General features: G+C 35.8%; 2 protein-coding genes across 2 annotated transcripts in view; both read left to right on the forward strand.

Moving 5' to 3' along the window:
• The window catches only part of LOC150095498 (cytochrome P450 3A8-like), a 168,972-nt gene that overhangs the window by 63,411 nt on the left and 82,758 nt on the right, over positions 1-22,803 (forward strand). The gene's annotated exons all lie outside the window — the stretch shown is intronic.
• Positions 1,759-22,803, forward strand: part of LOC150095499 (cytochrome P450 3A8-like) — an 80,985-nt gene continuing 59,940 nt past the window's right edge. Inside the window, exons 1-4 of the mRNA XM_090410279.1 lie at positions 1,759-1,957; positions 7,185-7,281; positions 10,271-10,323; positions 20,864-20,960. Coding sequence (XP_090266405.1) covers positions 1,875-1,957; positions 7,185-7,281; positions 10,271-10,323; positions 20,864-20,960 — 330 coding nt within the window. The 5' untranslated portion in view covers positions 1,759-1,874. The remainder of the gene's footprint in view (positions 1,958-7,184; positions 7,282-10,270; positions 10,324-20,863; positions 20,961-22,803) is intronic.

Here is a 22,803-nt window from a genome sequence, read left to right on the forward strand (position 1 = left end):
TACTATTCTACGTTGTTATTGCAAACACATTTTGGCCCTAATGATTGTTGTAATAATAGTAATCAATGACGTAATACAGTATTTAGCTTAACAGTCACTACAGTGAATATTTCTCAGAAATGGGCTTGTCATGTATAATTACTGTCGGTGATGTTCTTCATAGGAGACAAAATGTCTTAAACGTTTCATCTTTCAGATTTACGAAGAACTTGCGCTTCAGGTTCAATCGTCTCTTTGATCCGTTGTATCGAACTTTCGTATACAGTAATTTACAGTCACATTCTAATATATACTTGAATTTCAGAAGAACTAATTACGTCCATGATCTATATATACATAAATATATAATTTAAAAAATTAAATAATAATAAAATACAAATATAATAAGAACTCCAGAAGAAAGCTAATTACAGGTTCGATTGTAACTGACGACTACAGAACTCTTTCTATGCCTTTCAGAGCCTGTTCCCAGTTAGTTGATCGTTGGCATAATTGAAGTAAGTTATTTATATTTATATTTTATGCCGAAAAGTCTTGTTTTAAACGTTTCAAAATAATCGACCTTAGAGCTCATAGTATCTCTCTCTCTCTCTCTCTCTCTCTCTCATATATCACATAAATAGTGATAAGAATAACTGTGTGTACTTACTGATAACACCCTTCATGTTTTTCAAATGAAAACTGATATACTGTTGCGTCGACTTTGATATTAGGAGGTAATCTATTTTGTTCATTGATCGATTACTTCATCGAATGTGAAGCGATTATTGGACATATACTCGAAATGCCCTTTCTTTCTACCTTAAACACAAAATTGCTCCTGAAATTCACAGTTACTTTAGATGCTTGAGTTAATACTGCTATAGTGTTATAGAAAAGTGTCTAAATGAGGCAGGCGTAGTAATTTCTTTCTTTACTTTCTGCTTAATTTTAGAAATGCGATAATTGAGATAATTTTTATATCACCACTAACACCAGTATGCATCTTTATTTATTTCGAAATGGAGAATACTATTACGCAGGTATTCTGCAGTGAGATATTGTGATATTTTCTTCATATGATCACGTCTAGCTATACCAACACCATCCTCACTTCTCTGCATCTTCCCTTTTACTCTTCAATAATGAGAAACTAAACACGCAATCTCTCCATTTCTGCTATAACAAATTCATCGCAGCACTCATTGTGATATAAGTACACTTGTCTTCATGCGAAGAAGAATGTGCAGTGTTCTTGAGTAAAACGTTATATCTCATTTGGTGGCCAAAAAATAAGTTAGGAAAATAATAAAAGTGATCACCTGAAATTGGAAAAAAGAGTTGTTTAAATCAAAGCCCAAAATTATCGTGAAGAAGATAATTATTTGCGAACTATTTTTGAAATCTTATATTATCAAAATTGTGCAAACAAGTTGCATAAACTTATAATTAAAAAACAAACCTCTGAAGGAGACTTCAGAAAGAATGATGGTTCTCTATCATTCTACTGAGGGATATTCTTAATTTATCTCATTTGGAATGGTATACGAAACGATAATATCGCCTTGTTTTGAACATTTTACTAAGATAACATTATCACAATTGACAATTTCATAGAAAGAAACTCAGTCGCAATTTCCAAACTAATACATAAAAAAAAGGGATGTGATGCAACATTCCTTAAATGGGATGTCGTCAACTATCGTGTGTTGTACGGAGTGACGTCACTCAAGAGCGCACGCACACGCTATATGTATTCAGTGTGTGCAAGTGATGCACTACAGCTGTCAAGGGTGGGATAGCACTAACGTTATATCTCATTTGGTGGCCAAGAATTGTTAACTATTCAGATCAACTCGTTACACACGACAGGGAGTTGGACGACAGCCTTCGCAATGGAGATATTCGAAATTAGCATTCCAAACTGGCTTTTATATGCAGGGGTGGTTCAGCTGGTGACTCTGATTGCGTCATACTTGTAAGTAAAAGCTTCCTGTTTTACAATTGATTCTCTTCGTTGCTATAACGAAAAATGTATTTTAATATATTAAAAAACAATTAATAAATCAGGTCTAACATTTAAAATCCACGAATACCTACCGCTTTCCCCAAAATAAAATTAATAGGGATTATGAAAATACGTAAAGAAAAATCTCAATTTGGAACAGATTAATAAGATTTCTATTCATAAAACTATATTAGTGTTGTAAATACTATGCAAATACGACAAACCATGATGCCATTAATTAGGAATCAATATTTCACATCTTCTGTGGTTTTACTTCGGACAGTGATTATCCTAGTGTCGACCTGTGGTGGGAGAAAAGAAATATTGACTTTATTTCGATCAAATTCAACACTGTACAAATTAATAATCCCAAATAAATAAAAATAAGTAAAAATTGTTCCAAATATTTTAATTTGAATCTTGGAATTTATAATTACTTTATAACAATTTATAGTAACGACAATTTTTATCGAAATCTAACAAGGTCAAGTATTTAAAATTATTATTTTTTTTTTATTCCATTTGAACCATTTTAATGCTAAATTGTGCAAAACAATATTATGTCTTCAGGGCATAGACTAAAACAACTTTGTGTGCGACGTGTGATAATGAAGAACGTTATTATATAGAAGAATGAAATCACGAAACTCATTTCACCTTTTTATGATTGTCTACAATGGCTGCGTCACTTCTTCTTCTTCATCTCTTCCACCTCCTCCTCTTCCTCTTTACGCTACTTGACACATCTTCAGCGCGCCTCATTCAGCTGAATTCCTACCAAAGTTTCATATCAATTGGTCCTTATGCTGTTGTTCGTCCCCTCAGAATGACAGCTCAAAGAAAAACCTCTGAATTTCAGTTTACTAAAACGAAGAAAGGAAGTCCTCCCCCAGATGGAAACCATCGTTCACTTAGTCTACCTTATTGGAGTGAACCTTTTTGGAGTGAAGAACCATTTTTAAAATTATATCTGTTAAAAAAAATTTAGGGAGCCGCACACAGTAATGAGCAACCAATGGTCCGTGAGCTGCATGCCACCCTCTCAGGTTTTTTCTGTGGTCCACGGTGTTCGTTTTGTACGGCTGAATTAGTATATTTTATTTAAAAATCTATTTTATAAATGTTGATTTTTACATGTCGATTTATTTGTGCAGGTTAAAAAAATTAAAATATACCTAAATAATGGAAAATAAATTAATACTTTCTTATCAAAGAAAAAGAAAATATTCTTTATGAGGATCGAACCGAGTATTTGAATTACTATTTAATTGCTCATCGCTACTTTAAATTTAGAAACTACATTGAAAAATATTATAATTAAATTATTTATTCAGTTTTTTTTTTTTTTTTTTTTTACAGTAACACGTTATCATACTTGTAAAACACAGGGGGTGGCATGTCACACGAAAATATATGATATTTTTAAATATTAAATAATAAAACAAAGATTTCCCCCTCCTTACAAAAACATATGTATAAAATCTAATAACATACCTATTTCTTTAATTTAAAATATCTACTTTTGCTGTTGAACTTCTTGGGACAGTTTCTCAATCTGCGGCGAATACGCCGTAATTTTCATTTTGAAACATAACGAAAGACTCACGTTGTTATTTGGTTTCTCAACTTACTTTTAATAAAATTCATATTAGAAAATATTTGCTCACAGAAATATGTCGATCCGAAAATCGATAGAAGTCGAAATGCGTGTTTTTAACTGAATGTAAGTGTCCGGTAAACAATTCCACGTGTCAAATACAATTTGATCTTGCTTTTTAAGATCTTCTATTTCAGACCATTTGTGTTGTATTGCAAGGGTAGATTTTTTTCTTTCCAACTCCTCCAGGTCAACTTCAAGATTTCTAAATGTTGAATTCCACAAATCCTTGGTTTTCAGGTCCTCTAACTCAAGTTGAAATGCAGCCTCAAACAATTCCAGCAAAAGGTGAAAAATTTAATTCGGCAGGATTAATTTCAAGTGGTCGCAATAAAAATTACATAGTTGCCTTGTTCTTTCTAAAATCCTGAAATCTCCCATTAAATTCAAATCGCATATTTACAACAATTTCTTTGAAAAAAGGTTAAATTTAATTTATGGAATTATTATCAGCTTGTTATTGTTGATATTTCTTCAACGTAGGAAAATGTAATAATGTGCCTTTCTCTAAGTCTGTCGCAAACAAATATAATTTTTGTTCAAACGACATCACTTCTTCTAAAAGCAAAACTGCTATAGTTTCTTATTTAGTGCGTTTAAATGGGAAGTCATATCCACCAAAAAGTAGAATTTTTGTAACCAATGAGTATCTTCTAATGTGCATATTCAAGGTCTTTTTGTCTTAGAAACAACTTAACCTCTCCAAGGCAGGTGGCAAATCGCATCAACACCTCACTTATGGAAAGCCATCTTATTCTGTTATGCAAAAGAAGATCGGAATATTCTCAATTGATTTCTTTAAGAAATTCACAAAATTGCCGATGATGTAGCGGTCTTGCCATTATTTTATTAACAATTTATGCAACCAAATCCATCACTACTGTTATCTCTTTTGGAAAAGTTTGTGCACAAAGTATCTCTTGATAGATTATGCAGTGAAAGGAAAACACGTCATGCAAAATTGTACCTCATGCTCGGCCCCATCTGTCGCAATAGATATTATTTTGTTAATATTAATACCCTTACTTTTCAAGCAAGTGGTAACAGCAGATTCAATGTCTTCTTCGCGAGTTTGTCCTGTAAGTAGCAGTATATCGAGTAATTCTTCCTGAGGTCCTTGAGAGGTTACGTATCTACAAATAAGTACAATCTGTGCAATGTCATCCACATCGCATGATTCGTCACAGGCAATGGAGAATCCTGGTGTTGAATTTAGATCTGCAACCTGCTGATTTGAGCCTGTGTAGCTCAGTGGATGTGGCGCTTGGCCGCACGAAGGAAGACTTCATTTCGGGTCTAGTCGGCGACTACAGGAAATTTTTGTCAGCCGTTTTTCGACTGAGTTAATCGATCTCATGCACAGGCAAGCGGGTTTTTTCTCCCGCAAACTCGGGTTTTTCGTCCCGTAAACTCAAGAAAATCGACCGTAGAACCCACATTATTTCAGACATTAAATACGAGTGTTAGGGTTGGGGACCATGAGATGGCGACACTTGTTGAGCCGTCACTCTTCACTGCGTGCCTCTTAATTAGTGATAGCCTTGGGCTAGCTATCTCTGATTGGGTACCAGTGGAGATTGAACTGCCCACTCAGTCTCCAAGAAGTTAGATAGGGCTAAAAACGGCCTCGCCTACTCCCTATATATACGGGAATAAAAAGGCGTTAGCTGATTTAACCTGCACTATATGCGAAGACAATGGGCGCGTTCAGACAGGCAAGCGCTACCGTTGCGCTACATGTGCTAACCTAGCGTGACGTATTTGGTTTAATAAATTAAAACAACATAAAACATAATTTAAGTTTAATTATTTAATTAAAACGCATGATTTTGTATTGCAAGCGCTATGTTTTTCATCATATTCATAAAATAATTAACACAGTCCATCGTAGTAATTCTTACTACCGCATCATGAATCAAATCAGGAAGATTATTTCTTTCCATTCCCGAAGACAAAACCTCTCTCACATAAGATTTTATCTTCGAAAAAATGTTTTCTACGGGATTAAGCATGTACGAATATGGTGAAAGTAATTTTAATTGGCATGAATAATTAAAACAAATATTTGACAAATCAGTGGGTTTATGAATTCTTGCATTATCCATGATAATCCAAGACGAATGAAAAGAAGGATTATCATGTATGATTTCAGAGTTCAAACATGAAAGTATTAAATTTTTCAGCATCGCATGGACTATTTCAATTGTAAAATATCCTTGATTAAATGTAAAATGCCCTTAATTTATTGCGAATGCTATATTTAGGGTTTTTAGTTTCTAATTTAATAAATAACATTCATTTTGTATTATTCAAAAATAGATTGTTCAATAACGAAAAGAGCTGCAATTATTCATTCAAAGAGCCGTATGCGACTCCAGCGCAGGTTGCCGACCCCTGGTCTAGACTAAGCTCACTTAGTCTTAAAGACACTTTAGTTCTAAAGAGCTGATTTTTTCGAACCATATTCAGGACAAAAACATTTTATGAAGATGTCTTCATCTGAAATTAAACCAGTCTCATCTGAAGCCGACAAGGTCTTTCCTTTTGAAAACTTTTTTTTCCCCTTTTATTATCCTGCAAAACAGAGAAACTTGCCAGAGGAACATACACAATTTACACTCATGAAACATTGCTCATAACTGCTTCGACCGTAAATCCAACATTATCACAACTGATAATTTCATAGCAGGAATCCTAGTTGCAATTTCCAAACTAATACATAAAAAAGGGATGTGATGCAACCGCATTTAATCACAGCTCCTGTAGACACCTCTATAGGTTGCATCGTTTAATCTATGTATATTTTATTACTCACTGTTTTATCTATTTTATCTCTAAAAATAACTGATATCTCACTAAATCAAAATCTTGTTTACAAAAGAATAAGCCACTTACTAAGATAACAGGAAACCTACAATTTAGGAATAGTTACATGGTTGACGTTAAACTTTTACTTGTTCAGAGTGCAAAATTCAGAATAAAATTCGAGCAGTATCATACAATAGAAACAACATTCCACTAATTAACAAAAATAACGTAGTGCAATTGGAAGAACGACGGTACATTGCGCCCTTCGATTGGAATAGGCCTAAGTTCGATTCTCGTCGCGACGGGAGGGATCTTTATCTGGTCGATTTCAATCGATGGTGAGTTAGCCGATCTCATACGGAGGTAGCAGGGTTTTTTCTCCCGGAAGCTCGGGTTTTTCATCCCGCATACATACAAATCGGCCCTTCAGAACGCACGCAATTTACAGACAAAAATTACTAGTTGTGGTGGTGTTGGAGGTGGGCGGTAGATGGCGTTGATTCGTAGTAGAGGTAAGGTGTAGAGACAGTTGAAGATGTCCTCCCGCGATGAGTCTTCGGACTCCTTGGAGGTATCAGGAATAATAATAATAACGTCAGTAAATTTGAAAATTCCTTTTTCCGCTGAATATTCGAATTTTCTGTGGTAATTAAAACACAAGTGTCAAATGCTATGTAATTTGAATGAAATCTGATTTATCTACCCAGATCTCAATTTTCTCTTTCATTTCAGTTATCTTACCAAGTCCCATAACTACTGGCAGTCAAGAGGGATTCCATGTTTGAAACCTTATCCACTTGTTGGGACGTTTCTGGAAGTATTTGGAAAGGTAAAATGCTTGATGTTTTCACCAAAAGTCCTCGTGATTTAAGATTAACGATATTCTTTATATTGATTAAAGAAAACAAAATGATAAATTGATCTGTGATCGGATTAAAAATTTTGATTGAGACATTGAATAATTTAAACTTGACGAAGCAGACAAATGTCGAAAAATAATATAATAATAGCGATATTCGTGCGGAAATACAGTAAGTGAACGAGATACCAGATTTGCAGTTGAAATGATCAACAACCCATAGATATGCACCTACTGTATATTACCCTATTATACGAATATGTATAGGTTTTAGGGGGGGAGGAGGAAGCACCTTAGTTAGAGCTGATTGGAATCTAAACTTGAAAAATATGTTTCCGTTAGATTAACCAATTCAATTAACATCAATTCCGAAATAGGCATTAAGTAGGTCAGTAGGAATTAAAGTGCTTTCATCGAATTAATGCTCAAAAGAGATATCTCGCATGAATCACGTGCTAAATAACTTTCAGTATTCAGACTTCCAAATCTCTTGCAGTGAAGTATGTAATTGCCTTTTACAACTAATCAAGTGGAAAAACTCAGCGATAAGTTCCTGTTTTGATTGAACAGTTTATCTCTTTTCAATAATGAAACGAATAGCATAGCTAATAATATAGCAATGTAGACGTAAGTCAAATTGCGTAATTTAAATATTTGAGACGATAGGTGGAAATCCAAACATCGTTACCATTTTCTAGGTAGAACAAAGAGCTAATAATACAACTGGATGTTAAAATTGAAGTTTACAATATATAAGATATTAATCTGCTTTATGCGACAGGTTACTTAAATAAAAGTTAACAGAAAATAAATCTCGTAATATCTGCATGAATATTATTACTGAAGTGATATTAAGTTTGATATTTATGCTATCAAATATTTATAATAACATGTTATGATATTCTATAATTTTGATATTATATAATTTGGTGTACAATTTGATTTCTATAATATCATATTGAGTTTCATACTAAACTTCGTAGCATTAAAGAGCATTCATTTTGAAAGATAAATAATCGTCACAAAGAGCTGGTAGGCCTGCGCTCCCAAAGCACCATCTAGTAATGATGATCACAAATAATATATGTACCTTCAATTAAGTAGTTCTTCTAGCTATATTTAATTGGATGAAGACTACGATATCAACTTCAGTGCTATCAAAATACAGTCCTATCGTATTTTACTCAGAAAGACCCCACTACACCTGCCTGCATCTTTGAGAGTCTAAAATCCTGTTTATGCTCGCAGTTCAACTCATCTCTTGGAATGACTTACACTTCCAACATTTCCTAGCATGAGTGCATCAGATTGTCAGCCTTCTGCACCTCCGAAAAAACTAACCACCCTTTTATTCTCCACATATCATTTCGTCAGTACAACTTCTAACACTTCATAAATCTAAATCCATCCTACCTTCGAATATTTTGAATAAAATTTCTGGTAGGTGTACCAAAATCCCTCCAAAAATTCTTGATGCCACCCAATAGAAGTAAATTCGGAAAACTGGTGACCCTCTCTCTCTCTCTCTCTCTCTAAGAACCCACTTCAGTCACTTTTTCACAGACGTCTATATCTGTTGTATGCTTCTTCACTTTCCTTTCTGCCTGTAACAACAAGAACAAAATTTCCTTCTGTAGAAAGTTTTTTACCTTGGGTATATATTATGTTAAAGATACCAAGCAATTTTATATGCTAGGTTCTTTAATCCTTTTTCCCATGTAAGCAAACAGACAAGTAAGTGAAATTTGCAGCTGCATGTAGTGCAACTCGTGGTAAAGGTGGAGCAAGGTCTGATCACTTTCCTCAGAATTTTCCCCTAATGCAAAGCACATTTCCTTGCGGAAATGTGCTTTGCGAAGTGAAATGTGAATTTTCCCCTAAAAATTCACGGAAATGTGAATTTTCCCCTAATGCAAAGCACATTTCCGCAACATTTCCTTGCGGAAATGTGCTTTGCATTAGGGGAAAATTCTAAGGAAAGTGATCAGAGTTTGCTCCACCTTTACCACGAGTGGAACCGCAAACTTCACTTACTTGTCTGTTTGCTTACTTGGGAAAAAGGATTAAAAATCCTAGCTTATAAAATTGCTTGGTATCTTTAACAAAATTTCCTTCTTTTTCATGCTTTCTATCCCTGTGTTCTGGAACATCTTTCGCACAGACTTTATACTACAACCTTCATTTGTTCAAAAACCGGGTTTCTTCTTTAGTCTTACTCGTACACGAATATGCTCTGCAGGTTTTGATCTTTTTATGTGTGGGAGTGATAACGTGTTGTGATTATGAATTCTACCCCAAAAAAGAGTGTAAAACTACAATGCATTCCTATGGAGATATGCTAAGAATTAGACAATGCTGAATTCCTATCCTAATGACCAAACATTGAACTTTTCGAGCCACCTCAGGCCTTCCTATGAAGGTTAAGATCTCATGGATGAAATTCATTTATTTACCATCGGGATCAGAGCTTCATTAGAATCGATGTCTTGTATGTTCTATGCATTTGATAAATTCAGCTGAATAATGTTTTCTTATTTTCCACTCTGCATTAATTTGCCTTTTATCTTACGATCTCGTTCTTTGTAACTTTATATTCTTCCTTGAAAACTGAGAATCTTTTTGCGGAACTACAAAAATTAATGGTGTTATGAGTATGACTGCAGTATGTCTCTTTCTTAAGGATGCATATAGTTTTTGTTTAAATTTGTTGATCTCATTTGAAAATTCTAAACTTTTTATTTGCCTACACTTGAATGATTAAACTGAGTACAATAACACCTGATTATATCTGATTTGATTATAATTCTAGCTATAATGAAATAGTTTTATATCTTATTTATTATTATTAGTATAATCAAAACCATTCTTCATTAAAAGTTCTGTTATTTTGATAATCTTGATGCACTAATTATACTAAGATATTTTTCCTTATTTTAATTTTAATTTAATATTTTTGTAGGATATTCATATTAAACAACTGAAAGTGTACCTGAAACACGGAAAGATGTTTGGGTAAGCATATAATGTGGTTATTTAAGTCTTCTTCTTCTTACAGGCTTCTGCAAATGTAAGCAGCTGCCTGTAGTCAGATTCCACTCCACAGGATTCCTGTAATTCTTATCCAGTAAGCCTCTTTTCTCCATCAACTTCACAATGACTTATTGTGAAGTTTCTTCACAATGAGTCATTGTGAAGAAACAATTTCTTCCACAACTTCTACGAGTCTCATGAATTGGCTTAGGGTGTCCCAAAATTCACGCAAGATTTAAATTTAGCTCCATTTGTGCGGTAAAGTGTCGCCAACGAGAAAAAAAGACAGCGTGACAGCTGACACTTCAGGGTTATTAAAAATGACCACACACAGCGAAGAGAGTTCGTTGAATGGATTATGGAACAACAACAAGTGGATGCTTATTTTTCGAACAAAATCATCTTCAGCGATGAGGCTCATTTTCATCTTGATGACTTCGTTAATCGACAAAATTGTCACATTTGGGGTTCAGAAAATCCACGAGTGATTGTTGAGAAACAAATGCATCCACAACGTGTCACTGTTTGGTGCAGATTTTGGACTGGAGGCATCATCGGTCCATTCTTCTTCGAAAATGCGGCTGGTAAGGAAGGCAATAACAGTTAATGGTGCTCGCTATCGCGACATGATAATCCAGTCCAGTTTTTTGTGCCTAAATTGCAAGATATGGATGTGGACAACATGTGGTTTCAACAATACGGTGTCACATGCCATACATCCCGAGAAACAATTCAATTACTGCATGAGTCAGTTCCTGGTCGTGTAATTTCCCGTTTTGGTGATCAGAATTGGCCGCCCAGATCATGTGACTTAACGCCGTTGGACTTTTTTCTTTGAGGTTTTTTGAAGTCTAAGGTTTATGCCAACAAGCCCATGACCACCCACGCCTTGAAGGAGGAAATTGAGCGCTGTAGCAACGAAATTCAGCCACATTTATGCAAAATGGTCATGGAAAATTTCGACAAACGAGTGCGTATGTGCCAGCAAAGCCGTGGAGGCCATTTACCCGATATGCTATTCCATGCATAACCCTATACTGTATACTTTATGAATCAATAAGAAATTACAATTTTTAATAAAACACCTGTGTTTTCTATCAAAATTACTTCTTGCGTGAATTTTGGAACACCCTGTATATGATGAATGACAATGCAGATTATTATCTTTCATTAATTGCCAAGTTTTTCCGAACAAATATGCAAAAGATATATAAATATTATCCAAGAATAACTTGGGCAGTTGTCGTATTAATATACTACATTTAACTCCTACCTTAACCTGAGAAAACTTCCTCCTATATACTTAAATGTCTAAATTTATAATTCACATAACCTGAAGTTTATCACTGGAGAGTTTTATACCTTTTATTAAACGAAAGATCTGCATTAAAAAACCTCTCTCTCTCTCTCTCGTTTAAGGATTCTGGAGAATGCGCAAATCTAATCAAGAATATTTGCTCTCTTTCAAGATATCCAATATACCTTGAAATAGATATCTCTTTCAGAATATCTATTTCACACTGCAATCAGTCTAAAATTTAGTCTGCTTGCAGTGTAAACGTACAACCAAAGATCATGCCGCGTCAATAACGTGATTCTTCCGTCAGGTTTGGTTTGTTATCCCTTGGAATAGGCAAGTCGGATCTGTGAAGACCCATCTGTTTTATTATTATTATTAAGAGAGACCTCCAGGGAGTTAGGGACTCATCGATGGAGGCCACATACTACGTGCACCATTTATCATACTTAAATCTTGATCTTATTCACAGTGCTTGCACTCACAACATCACAAATTGGAATGGCAATCCATTCCAATCACGTACCACCCTATGAGAGAAAAATCTAGCCCTCACCCTTTTCTTAGAGGCATTTATTCTCAGCTTCCAAGGATGCCTCTCGTCCTTTCCCCGCCCTCCATAAATTGAAAACTTCCATCAATAGAAATCCTGTATGACCCTCTCAGAAGTTTTTAAGTCTTCTCAATCATATCAACCCAACTTTCTCCTGCTTGCTGGTGTCTGCAGTCTACAAATTCTCAATCTGTCTTCACAATCAGTATTCCACAATGCTGATATCGTCGTTAACACCCTTTCCAACATATCAGAATCACAAAGGAAACGAGGAGACCAGACCTGTACACAATAGTTTAAATGAGGTCTTATCAAGGCTTTGTAAGCAAAATGACATCCTTGATTATTCCAATTAAGTGATATTGAATCCAACATTATTTCAAAGCCGAATAGAGAAACTACAAGAGTTTCTTACCGAATATAGTAACTATAACAGTTTCGACGGATCCATGTGAAAGCGAACTTTTCATGACAGGGGCAACACCCAGTGCAGGTGGAGTAAGCTCTGATCTCCAACCTCAGTATTTCCCATAATGTAAAACACATCTCCTAGCGGACATGTATGATGTTATGCATTGTGAGGGGCACTACCCAGACCGGTTACAACTTTTGTCGAATGTTCAAGTACAGGTCAAACTCCCAAAACTCAGCGTTGTTCCCCTCAGTAACAGGCTCACCCCACCACCGAGCAGAGCCGCTCATTTGCTCATGTCTCAGCTGAGGGGTAACAGCAACAACCGTACCTCAGTTCATGGGCTACCATTCATTACCTCCCCACCCAGGACCTGGGTGACAGCAACAGCCGAGCCTCAGTTAAAACTTCATGGGCTACAGCATTGCGATTCATCACCCAAGCTTCCAACCGGTTTTCACCTTTGTTGAGGTGTCGGGAGTGGGAGCCAGACCCAGATGTAAATACTCAGGTTAAAGTGATGCAGAACTTATACTTTACCATATGAGTTGCTAAAAAAGGTGTCACATCACAAAAGACACCAAGAATTACTGAAATAAATAGCCAAAAGGCTTCACTTCGGTGATGCAAAATTATTCAAATTAAGTGGATATTGAATCCAAGATTATTTCACAACTGAATAGAGAAACTACAAGAGTTTCGTGCCAAATATACAAACTATAAAAGTTTCGGCGGATCCAAGCGTATCAGTGCTTACTCCACCTTTACTACGAGTTGCCCCTGTCATTAAAGGTTTACTTACGCATGGATCCGCCGAAACGTTTATAGTTTGTATATTTAGCACGAAACTCTTATAGTTTCTCTATTCGGCTCTGAAATAATGTTGGATTCAATATCCACTTAATTTGAATAATTTTGCATCACCGAAGTGAAGCCTTTTGGCTATTTATTTCAGTAATTCTTGGTGTCTTTTGTGATGTGACACCTTTTTTTTAGCAACTCGTATGGTAAAGTATAAGTTCTGCATCACTTCAACCTGAGTATTTACATCTGGGTCTGGCTCCCACTAACGACACCTGAACAAAGGTCGAATCTCGTTCGGGTCTGGCTCTGAGAGGCTGTGCTTGGGGTAGGTTTTTGCCTGTCTCTGGGTGAGGCCACCGCTGTGATTAAGGCTCTGCTTGGTGGTGGGGTGGTAAGCCTTCTGCTTAGTAGAGGCAATGCTGAGAAGTTCTTCTCGGTGACCAGGTGAGCCTGTCACTGAGTGAAACAACGCTGAGTTGGGCGATCTTTCGGGATAGTCTTATTTTTAGAGCCCACGTCACCTATACAAAGTTCGAAACCGGTTGGAAGCTTCGGTGATGAATGGCAATGCTGTAGCCCATGAAGTTTTAACTGAGGCTCGGCTGTTGCTGTCACCCAGGTCTTGGGTGGGGGTAACGAATGGTAATGGTATAGCCCGTCAAGTTAACTGAGGCACGGCTGTTGCTGTTATCCCCTTGGATGAGATATGAGCGGCTCTGCTCGGTGGTGGGGGTGTGCCTGCCATGGTGTAGAGCCAACTGGTTCTGAGAGTTCTTCTCAGTGGCAGTGTGAGCCTGTTACTGAGGGGAACAACGTTGAGTTTTTGGAGTTTGACCTGTACTTGAACATTCAACAAAGGTCGAAACCGGCCTGGTAAGTTACCCCCAATAATGTGTGACATCATACATGTCCGCTAGGAGATGTGTTTTACATTATGGGAAATACTAAGGATAGTGGTCAGAGTTAACTCCACCTTTACTATGACTTTCCCCTGGCATGAAAGGTCAGCTTACAGTAGGAAACTTTTATGGTTTCTATATTCAGCACGAAACACTTGTAGTTTCTCTGATCGGCTTTGAAATAATGTTGGATTAAATATTCACTTAATTTGAATGACATACTTGTTTTAACATGTGAACGTAATTTCAGCATTCCAATTATCTTTTGAGTCATATTTTCAATCTTTGCCGCATGGCCCTTGAACTTCATCTTCCTATCTACTAACACTCTAAGATCCCTAGCCTCATAAGTTTCTAAGTGAACTAACACCCATTTTCCAAAGTCCGCAATTCCTGCCTATTCAAATTATTCTGCAAGTACTGCATATGTGCAGCATTCCTGATTACCCTGCCTATCTTTGCATCATCATCAAATAGCTATATGTCGTTTGTCAAATCGTTCCCATTATCATTAATGTACAGATTGAATAACAGTGGACCAAGCACTGATTCTTGCGGTACAGCACTGGTTACCTTAAATCTTGCAGACTCACATCCCCCGCATACCACTTTTTGATATCCGTCAGTCAGCCATACTCCTATTCATTCTAATATTCATAAACCCAAACCCATTTTCTCCAATTTATGCAAAAATCTGCCATACTGTATTCTGTCAAAAGCCTTAGCAAAATCCAAAAGTATCATGGTTCACCACCACTCCTGAGATACGAATTGGTCGATACCACGTGCTGATATCTGATCAGTCCTTATTGCCGAATTCTCATTCAACGTGTTCAACACCTCTAATACCTCGTTCTCACACACCTGCGTTTCTTCATTTAGTGAAGGGGTAGAGTGAACTCTACGTTGCGTACACCAGGTTGATAGCTTTTAACAAATTGGGCACTCATCAACTGAACAACCTCTTCTGCTGTAACCCTCACGCCATCGGAATTTAGAAGAGTTATTCTTTCATATACATTCTTTCTTTTACTTGAAGCATATTGATAGAACTCTTGTGGGTTGTCTTTAGCACGCAGAGGTACTTTCTTTTCATAATCATACTTTGCTATCCGTACAACAGTTGTGACTATTCTAGCCTGCTGCTTTTAACGTGAATAACGGACGTCATCCTTATGCACACGGTATTCTTTCCACTTTGTCCTTTTCTTACGAATCTCTTGTTTAATAAGATTACTCATCCATTTGACTCCTGCTGTATTTATTCTTCGAACTCTATGAATATATTCTGATATCTCATCATTTAAGTATTGTTTAAATGCTTCTCATGCACTGTCGATATTCTTTCCATCCAGCAACCGATCCCATTAAACTGAACTCATTATACTCCTCAGTTGGTCATAATTTCCTTGAATTGTAGTTCAGCATGTAACCTTTTCTGAATGGAACATTCATAAACTTAGTCACTTCCCAAGTGAGTACCGTATGATCACTGTCACCAACCGGAGGCAGAATAGTTACGTCTTTAACTGAAACGCTCTCTGACACTATAATCATATCTAACATTCTTTGCGCTTGAGTTTCTTCTGTCACATGCTGCTTGAGGAAGTTGTCCCGCAACAGCTCAATAAATGCATTTTCATTCTTCTCACTAGATTTTACTGCTACCTAATCAATATTTGGATACTTAAAAGTCTTCCATTACGATTACTCATTTCGTGCTCATCTTGTGTGTTTGGTGATGCTCGCTGCCACATGAAAGGTTGTTAGTAGTAGCAGTAGTACTACAATCATAGGTCTCAACAGTAAACTGGATTCAAGTCATCCGATATCATTAGCAGCACGCCCCTCCAATCTATCCTGACTAAAAATACTGTACCCTTGACACCCGATGCCAGTTAGTAGGTCCAACATTTCCATGACAAAGCCCACTCCCGTCATTAACAGAGTTATATAATAGTCTCGCTCTGATACTCACATTCACACCATTCCTTCCTTTATAATTTAGTTTCCTGACTCTCTGTGCGTGTCTCATACCAGTTATTAGTTTTTCTGGACTCCTGATACTTAACGCATTTAGGTGTAGCCTGTTCCTCTTATACAAATCCAATCATCCAGCAAACTCACTCCACGCATCCAAAACACTAGCATTCATACCTTCTACATAGCCTACGCATCTAATCGTTTGCCATCATAACCCGTCTTAATTCATTTTTATCATAGCGAGGTAAAATACTGACGATTTTCACTTTCTCACTCTTCACTCTCACTTCTTCCAACAACCCTATCATGTCCTCTCTCATACTGAACTTATCGCCAGTTAAGTCGTTCGCCAGTCAATTACGATCTTGTTTACTTTTCTTTTCTTTTCTGTTTTTGAATTGTTTTTTTTTTCTTTATATTCATAATATTCGCTCCAGGAAAACTCGAAGTTATAACTCGCTCATCATTTCATATTCCCATATGAAATGACATCTTTCTTTTTACAAACAACGTCGCTTACCTGATTTCCCTTATTTCCTGACTTATCTGTTTCCTTGTTTTGTTGTTTCTTATTTTCCTGTTTATTATTTTTTCTTCCTCTGTTTATTTAAACGCCTCTCGACTTTTTGCAAATCTCGCGTCGTCTCTCTAATAATCTGCTTCAACTTCGCTATTTTGGAGGTTAATTCATTTTCATTAATCTCCCCTAATAACGTCATTAGCGGGGCTAATCTTCTTGTTCTCGCTTGGGGTGCTTTTTTTAGCATTACATTTCTTGTCCTTTTTTGGCGCCGTTTTAAACGTATACTAAATATTGAAATATCTTAATAAAAATATGCGCTAAAATACTAAATACACTAAAATCAAGACTAGTATACTACAAAACACCAATTCTCTAAGGGAAAACACAATAAAAACAGACAAAATTACCAATTTTACAGGAGCACTAAATTGCCCGACCAACCACAATGTATCCTCGAACCAATCAACTACATTGCCTGAACTTCCTAATTATGGGACTCAATACTTCTTCAATCATATATATATATATATATATATATATATATATATATATATAATATATTCATTCCAACCTTTTATTTAGAAAAAAGGAGATGTTGGAGCACTTTTCAACCTAACATAGTGTTTTAGTACTCTTGAGCCTCCGGTCTTATTCAGTCATCGACAGCTTACCAAATAGCCGCTGATGATTTTGAAAGCCTTGCGATGACAGTGCGGCAAATAACTGGAGCCTCTCAAGAGATCCAAATCCCTTATCTTTTATTATTATTCTGATATAGTGAGACTTCAACAGTCATTTTTTCTGAGTTGTGATGGCGCTAAAAATCCTGAAATAAAATACATCTCGCTTATCTAAATTTTAATGAACACAGAGAAAGCGATTGCACCGCTCTGAACTAAGGAAATAATTGCGGTTTCACACATAACTTCATCTATGTTTATTCATTCGTTTATGATGATTCCTTGTCATCTAGTTTCTGGCACCACTGCAGATTCCATTTTTATTATTATTGGTGTATGATGATATACCGCTTTGATGTCCACACCGGCATTCGGCACTGCGTCATGTCAAATAATGTTACTATCGGTTGTAATGAATTTTTGTCTGTAAAGCGCTGAGTTCCGCTGTCCGGTATGCCTGGTTTTGGGACGAAAAACCCTGAGTTTCAGAGAGGATAATCCTGTCATCCGTATGAGATTGGTTAGCTCGCATTTAGACGAAAACTCTTCATTACGTCAACGACGCGATGAAAAGTTACCTTGCGTCGTTGACGGGATTCGAATTCAAGTAATTTCAGTCAAAAGGTTCCTCTATACCGACGGATCTTTCAGGTCATCAAGTGATGAGGGCTCAAATACAAGCAATTTATTCGGTTTTGATGTCTCATTTCTCGCGATAGTATTCGATATGACATATTTGTGATTTTGTATTACTGAAACGGAATAAATCACATGCTGAAAATTGCTTATTAACCTCGCAGACGAAAGATCTCGAAACCATTGTTGCAGGTGGTATGTGCTGAGGAAGAGTGGATGGGGACAACTGTTTCAATGTATTATATTAAAGGAAGAGATGAAAGTTGTTCGAAGAGTTTGGAATTAAAGAGTAAATGTATGTTGGCTAGCAGCAACCCGTGTAAATGTTTAGTGGGAAGAGGAGGAATAGTGTCGGTCAGTTCAACAGAACAGAACCCGTGGAAATAGCTATAGAAAGACAATTCAGAAATAGAGCCTCTCTAAGAAAGCGATTGGAAGGAATCAATGAGAGAAGGAACATGTATGAAATGAGTAGATCATCTCTCTTCCATTCAATATGACATTCGGAAGGAGGATTTTGGCGCAAGACCCCCGGATCTGAAAGCGATAACTTCCAAAATGGGTAAGTATCTCTGAGAGAGAATTCGTCTAGTTTCTGGTGGCAGTTGAGAGCGTTTAGGAAAATTATTAAACGTTTCATTTGTTTACAGCTAGTAGTGTAATTCTGGTTAGTACGATGAAGATTAATTTTTTTCTGTTTCATTTCCCTTTCTCGCTGTTGTGTTTTGCTAATTTGCTAATATTCCTCTTCATAATCGTGTTTAAGGAAATGTTATGATGATATCTCAGTTGTTTGCTACTTAACAAAATTTGATGTTTTAAGGATACTTGTGACATAAGACTAAATAATATAGGCACGTAAACACAAGAAAGATATTTAATTTACCAAATATTTCGGTCTGGAAATAGCAGACCATCTTAAGTGGCACTACAAGAACAGTTTTAAAAAAAAATACAAGATGGAATACTAGCAATAGATCATTTAAAATAGAACAAACGGCGTGATGTTACATCACTAATTATTAAAGGGAATGTTTTTAAGCAGAGACATGATTGAAATAAAGGTATTAATTAATAATATTAAATAACATAAAATAAATATGAATTAATGAGTTATCCTGATAAGACTTTTCCAGATTTTTGATATAGATATACAGTCATTCCGATTCAGGTTAGGACGATTGAGCAAGGCCTCTCCGCTTTCTTTGAATAAACGTTCAAATTTTTAACGGGATCTATGTAAGAGGCGAGTTTTTGACCAAAGGATGTTGTGGTTAGTTTCAATTCCGTGCTGAGTCAATACAGCTTTTTCAGGTTTGTTGTGATGAATTGAGGATTGATGTTCTTGGATTCTTTTTTTTCAAGAGAATGTCCAGTTTATCCAAAATAGGAGAGATCACAGTTGCAGGGAATTTAATAAACTTCAGGAAGAGATATAGTTAAGCGTTTGTCTTTAGGAGAAGGAAAATGGGAAGATAATTTGTTAATAGGTGAATACATAGCTGTTAGCTCATATTTCTTCAGAATTCTTGCAATAGGTTCTGAAATTCCGGAGATGTATGAAATTGGAATTCAACGTATTGAATCTTTGTTGTTTTGTGGTGGATTATAAGAATCGAGAAGATGGTGTATACTCTTTTCGGAAAAGCCATTGAGTTTCATGTGTTGTTGGATAGTAGAAAGTTCTTTCTGTAGAAAATTAAAAGTAGAGCAATTAGTTTTGGCTCTTCTGATTAGACATTTTATGATTCCTGTTTTTTGACAAGGATGATGGGCTGATTCTTTTAAGAATATAACGACCTGTGAACGTTGGCTTCCTGTAAACTGTAGTTGTAAGAGTATTTGAAGGGGACCGGATGAGGAGAACGTCTAAAAATGATAACTGGTTGTGTTCTTCCATTTCCATAATAAACTTTATACGATGATGTAAGGAATTAATACTGTTTAAAAAAGAAGGGAAGGAGTCTTTTTTGTGCGGCCATACAGTAAAGATCTCATCTATATATCTTACCCAAAAGGATGGTTGAGGGAAAATAGATGAGAAGAGGACTTTTTCTAGCTGTTCTAAATAAAAGTTGGCTAAAGCAGGAGAGAGAGAGAGGACTTCCCATTGCCGTTCCTTCTACTTGGTTGTAAAATTTGTTTTGACATAAGAAATATCCAGAGTTTATTACGAAATCGAATAGTTTTATAATGTAGTGCCACTGAAAATGGTCTGCTATTTCCAGACTGAACTATTTGGTTAATTAAATATCTTTCTTGTATTTACCTGCTTATATTATTGTTACTTCACAAAATACCTATTATTCATCATTACTTATGTGCGAAAATAGTTTCGGATGAGAGAGAGAGAGAGAGAGAGAGACAGAGAAGACGAAAAGAAGAGGGATACTTGCTAAGTATCACCTTTTTGACTTTCTTTTAAGTTACTAATAACACGACACGTTTCTGAGCGCTGTTTGAATTTGTAGGAGGAGAGGCGGACACTTTCATGAGAGACGTAAGGGTACGATGAAAGATAGCCAGATGATTAAGGGTCTTCTCGGGGAAAAATGTGCGATGATGTCCGATTTATTTAAATTCTTTTTCTGAGATAACTGCATCAATATCTTATTTGGTTTCCAGATTCATATATGATATCAGAATGGCAGCGAAATTTGTATCTTTTTACCGAATATTTGAGGTTTCTAAAGTTTTGTGTGACGCATAACAGTTTTATCATTTTTGTTTTACAGGTTATACGAAGGCAGACGTCCGGCTCTTTTTCTTGCCGAACCTGAGCTCCTTAAAGATATCTTAGTCAAGGATTTTAACTACTTCATAAACAGAAGGGTAAGTTAAAAGAAATAGCTTTTGTAATGGTCTTAAACCTCGAGTTGTAATCGAGATGCAAATGAATGAAAAACGCCTAAGTTTCCGCTCATGTTTATAATTTTATCTCAACTTCAATTAGTGCAATATATAAGTTAGACCAATAGTTGAAATAAATGAATGTAACACTGGGATAAAATAAAAGGAAAGTGGGGACAATAGATACTCTTTCTATCTGTAGAATTCGGTTTTCAGCACGTCTTCCACTGCAGAATTCTTAAATTCCTACTAGCACATGTTTTTTTTTTTTAATTGTACATTTTTTTATAGCAACCGAAACAAGCAAGGATGTTGAAACAGAGTAAGACAGAGCTTTTCAAACTCTTTCATTAAATACGAAATTCTAATTATTTATTTGCTTTTGATACATTTGAGAATCCAAGTTTTACATTTCGTTTCTTAATGCTGAATAATGGAACTGGAGATGGACCACATAAACGAACATAATATTCGATGTAGATCACAAAAGAATATTGATCCTACCAAGGGTGCACTATTCGTCTGCGATCTGTATCGTAATTTTTGTGATGAACCATAGTTTACCGCGCTTAGAGAAAAAAAAAATTCTCACTCATTCTGTCCATTCTTTCTCTAAATACGATAAAGAGATTAAGTCATGTGTAAAACAACCACAGAACATCTTTTTAGCTGGGTGTTTAGGAGCTTGTTGAAGGTGGGTGGGAAAAGTCTCCCATTAAACTTCGAATTACATAAAGTAAAACTATCATTATCGGTTTAATCACTTACTTCATGATTTAATAGATTTCTTTATTATTCTATATAATTTTTACTTCTCTAATTATAATTTTCATGGTGACTTTATCAATGCGATTTTCTGTGGTGACGTTTATATTCCGTTTTTTTTTCCTCTTCAGTATGCTTCTTAGTTGACCCCTTAATTAGCTCATCTAATCAAGAGAATAACTTTCTCTTGATTAGCTAAAAGATTTCTCATTTAGCTGCCGTTATCTTTCTGCTTGGGAATTCGAAACGTTAACATTCTGGTTGACGTGTACCCTCTTTGACGGTTTTTTTTTTGTATGATGTTGCGCGATTTCTCATCCTCACTTCTTTACAATGAAGCACATGCAACCAAACGAATTATAGAACACGAGTCGGTTTATTTTTTTTTTCATAATTAAAATTAAGCTAATAGAAACGCCGTCAAGGAGTAAACTAAACAGAAATTATAATACAGGACAAAAATTAAATATGGAACAGAAATTGTTTTGTTTTTTTTAATCCCAGAAACACTGATCTATCCATTGTGAAATAACAAACGTTTGAATAATCGAGTAACTTTTCAGAAATTTTATTTCGGAAAATAAGGTAACATTACATTGTACAGTAGCAAACAAGTTAATCCGAATTCTCACATTTTAAAGAAAAATGTTAATTTCGCAAGAAAATAAGTATAAAATTATACTCCAACTTTATCTAATAATTTCTATGTACTCCACTATTCCTAGTAAACTCGTCAATTCACTTTGGCATGGACTTTACCAACGTGGAACACATTTTTCATATTTCTGCATCTCGAATCCATACTTTTATAACGGATTGTATTAAGTTATCCTTTCTATCACAATTTAATTTTGATGTCTCTTTTTCACTATGGCCCAAAAATATTCTATTGAGTTAATGTTAGGAGAGTTCACTGGCCGCTGAAGCTATTGGAATTGTGATTTTTGAGGAACTCTTTCACTTTTTATTGAAGTGTGGTATGATCCTGTTGGGAATTGAGTTCTCTTTCTACTTGGAACTGTAGGACCACTTCCATTAGTTTTATGTATTGGTCACTTTC

This window comes from Typopeltis vanoorti, chromosome 20 (assembly GCF_054136105.1).
Source record: "Typopeltis vanoorti isolate ZY-2024b chromosome 20, IOZ_Tvanoo_1.0, whole genome shotgun sequence".
In the NCBI taxonomy this organism is placed as follows: domain Eukaryota; kingdom Metazoa; phylum Arthropoda; class Arachnida; order Uropygi; family Thelyphonidae; genus Typopeltis; species Typopeltis vanoorti.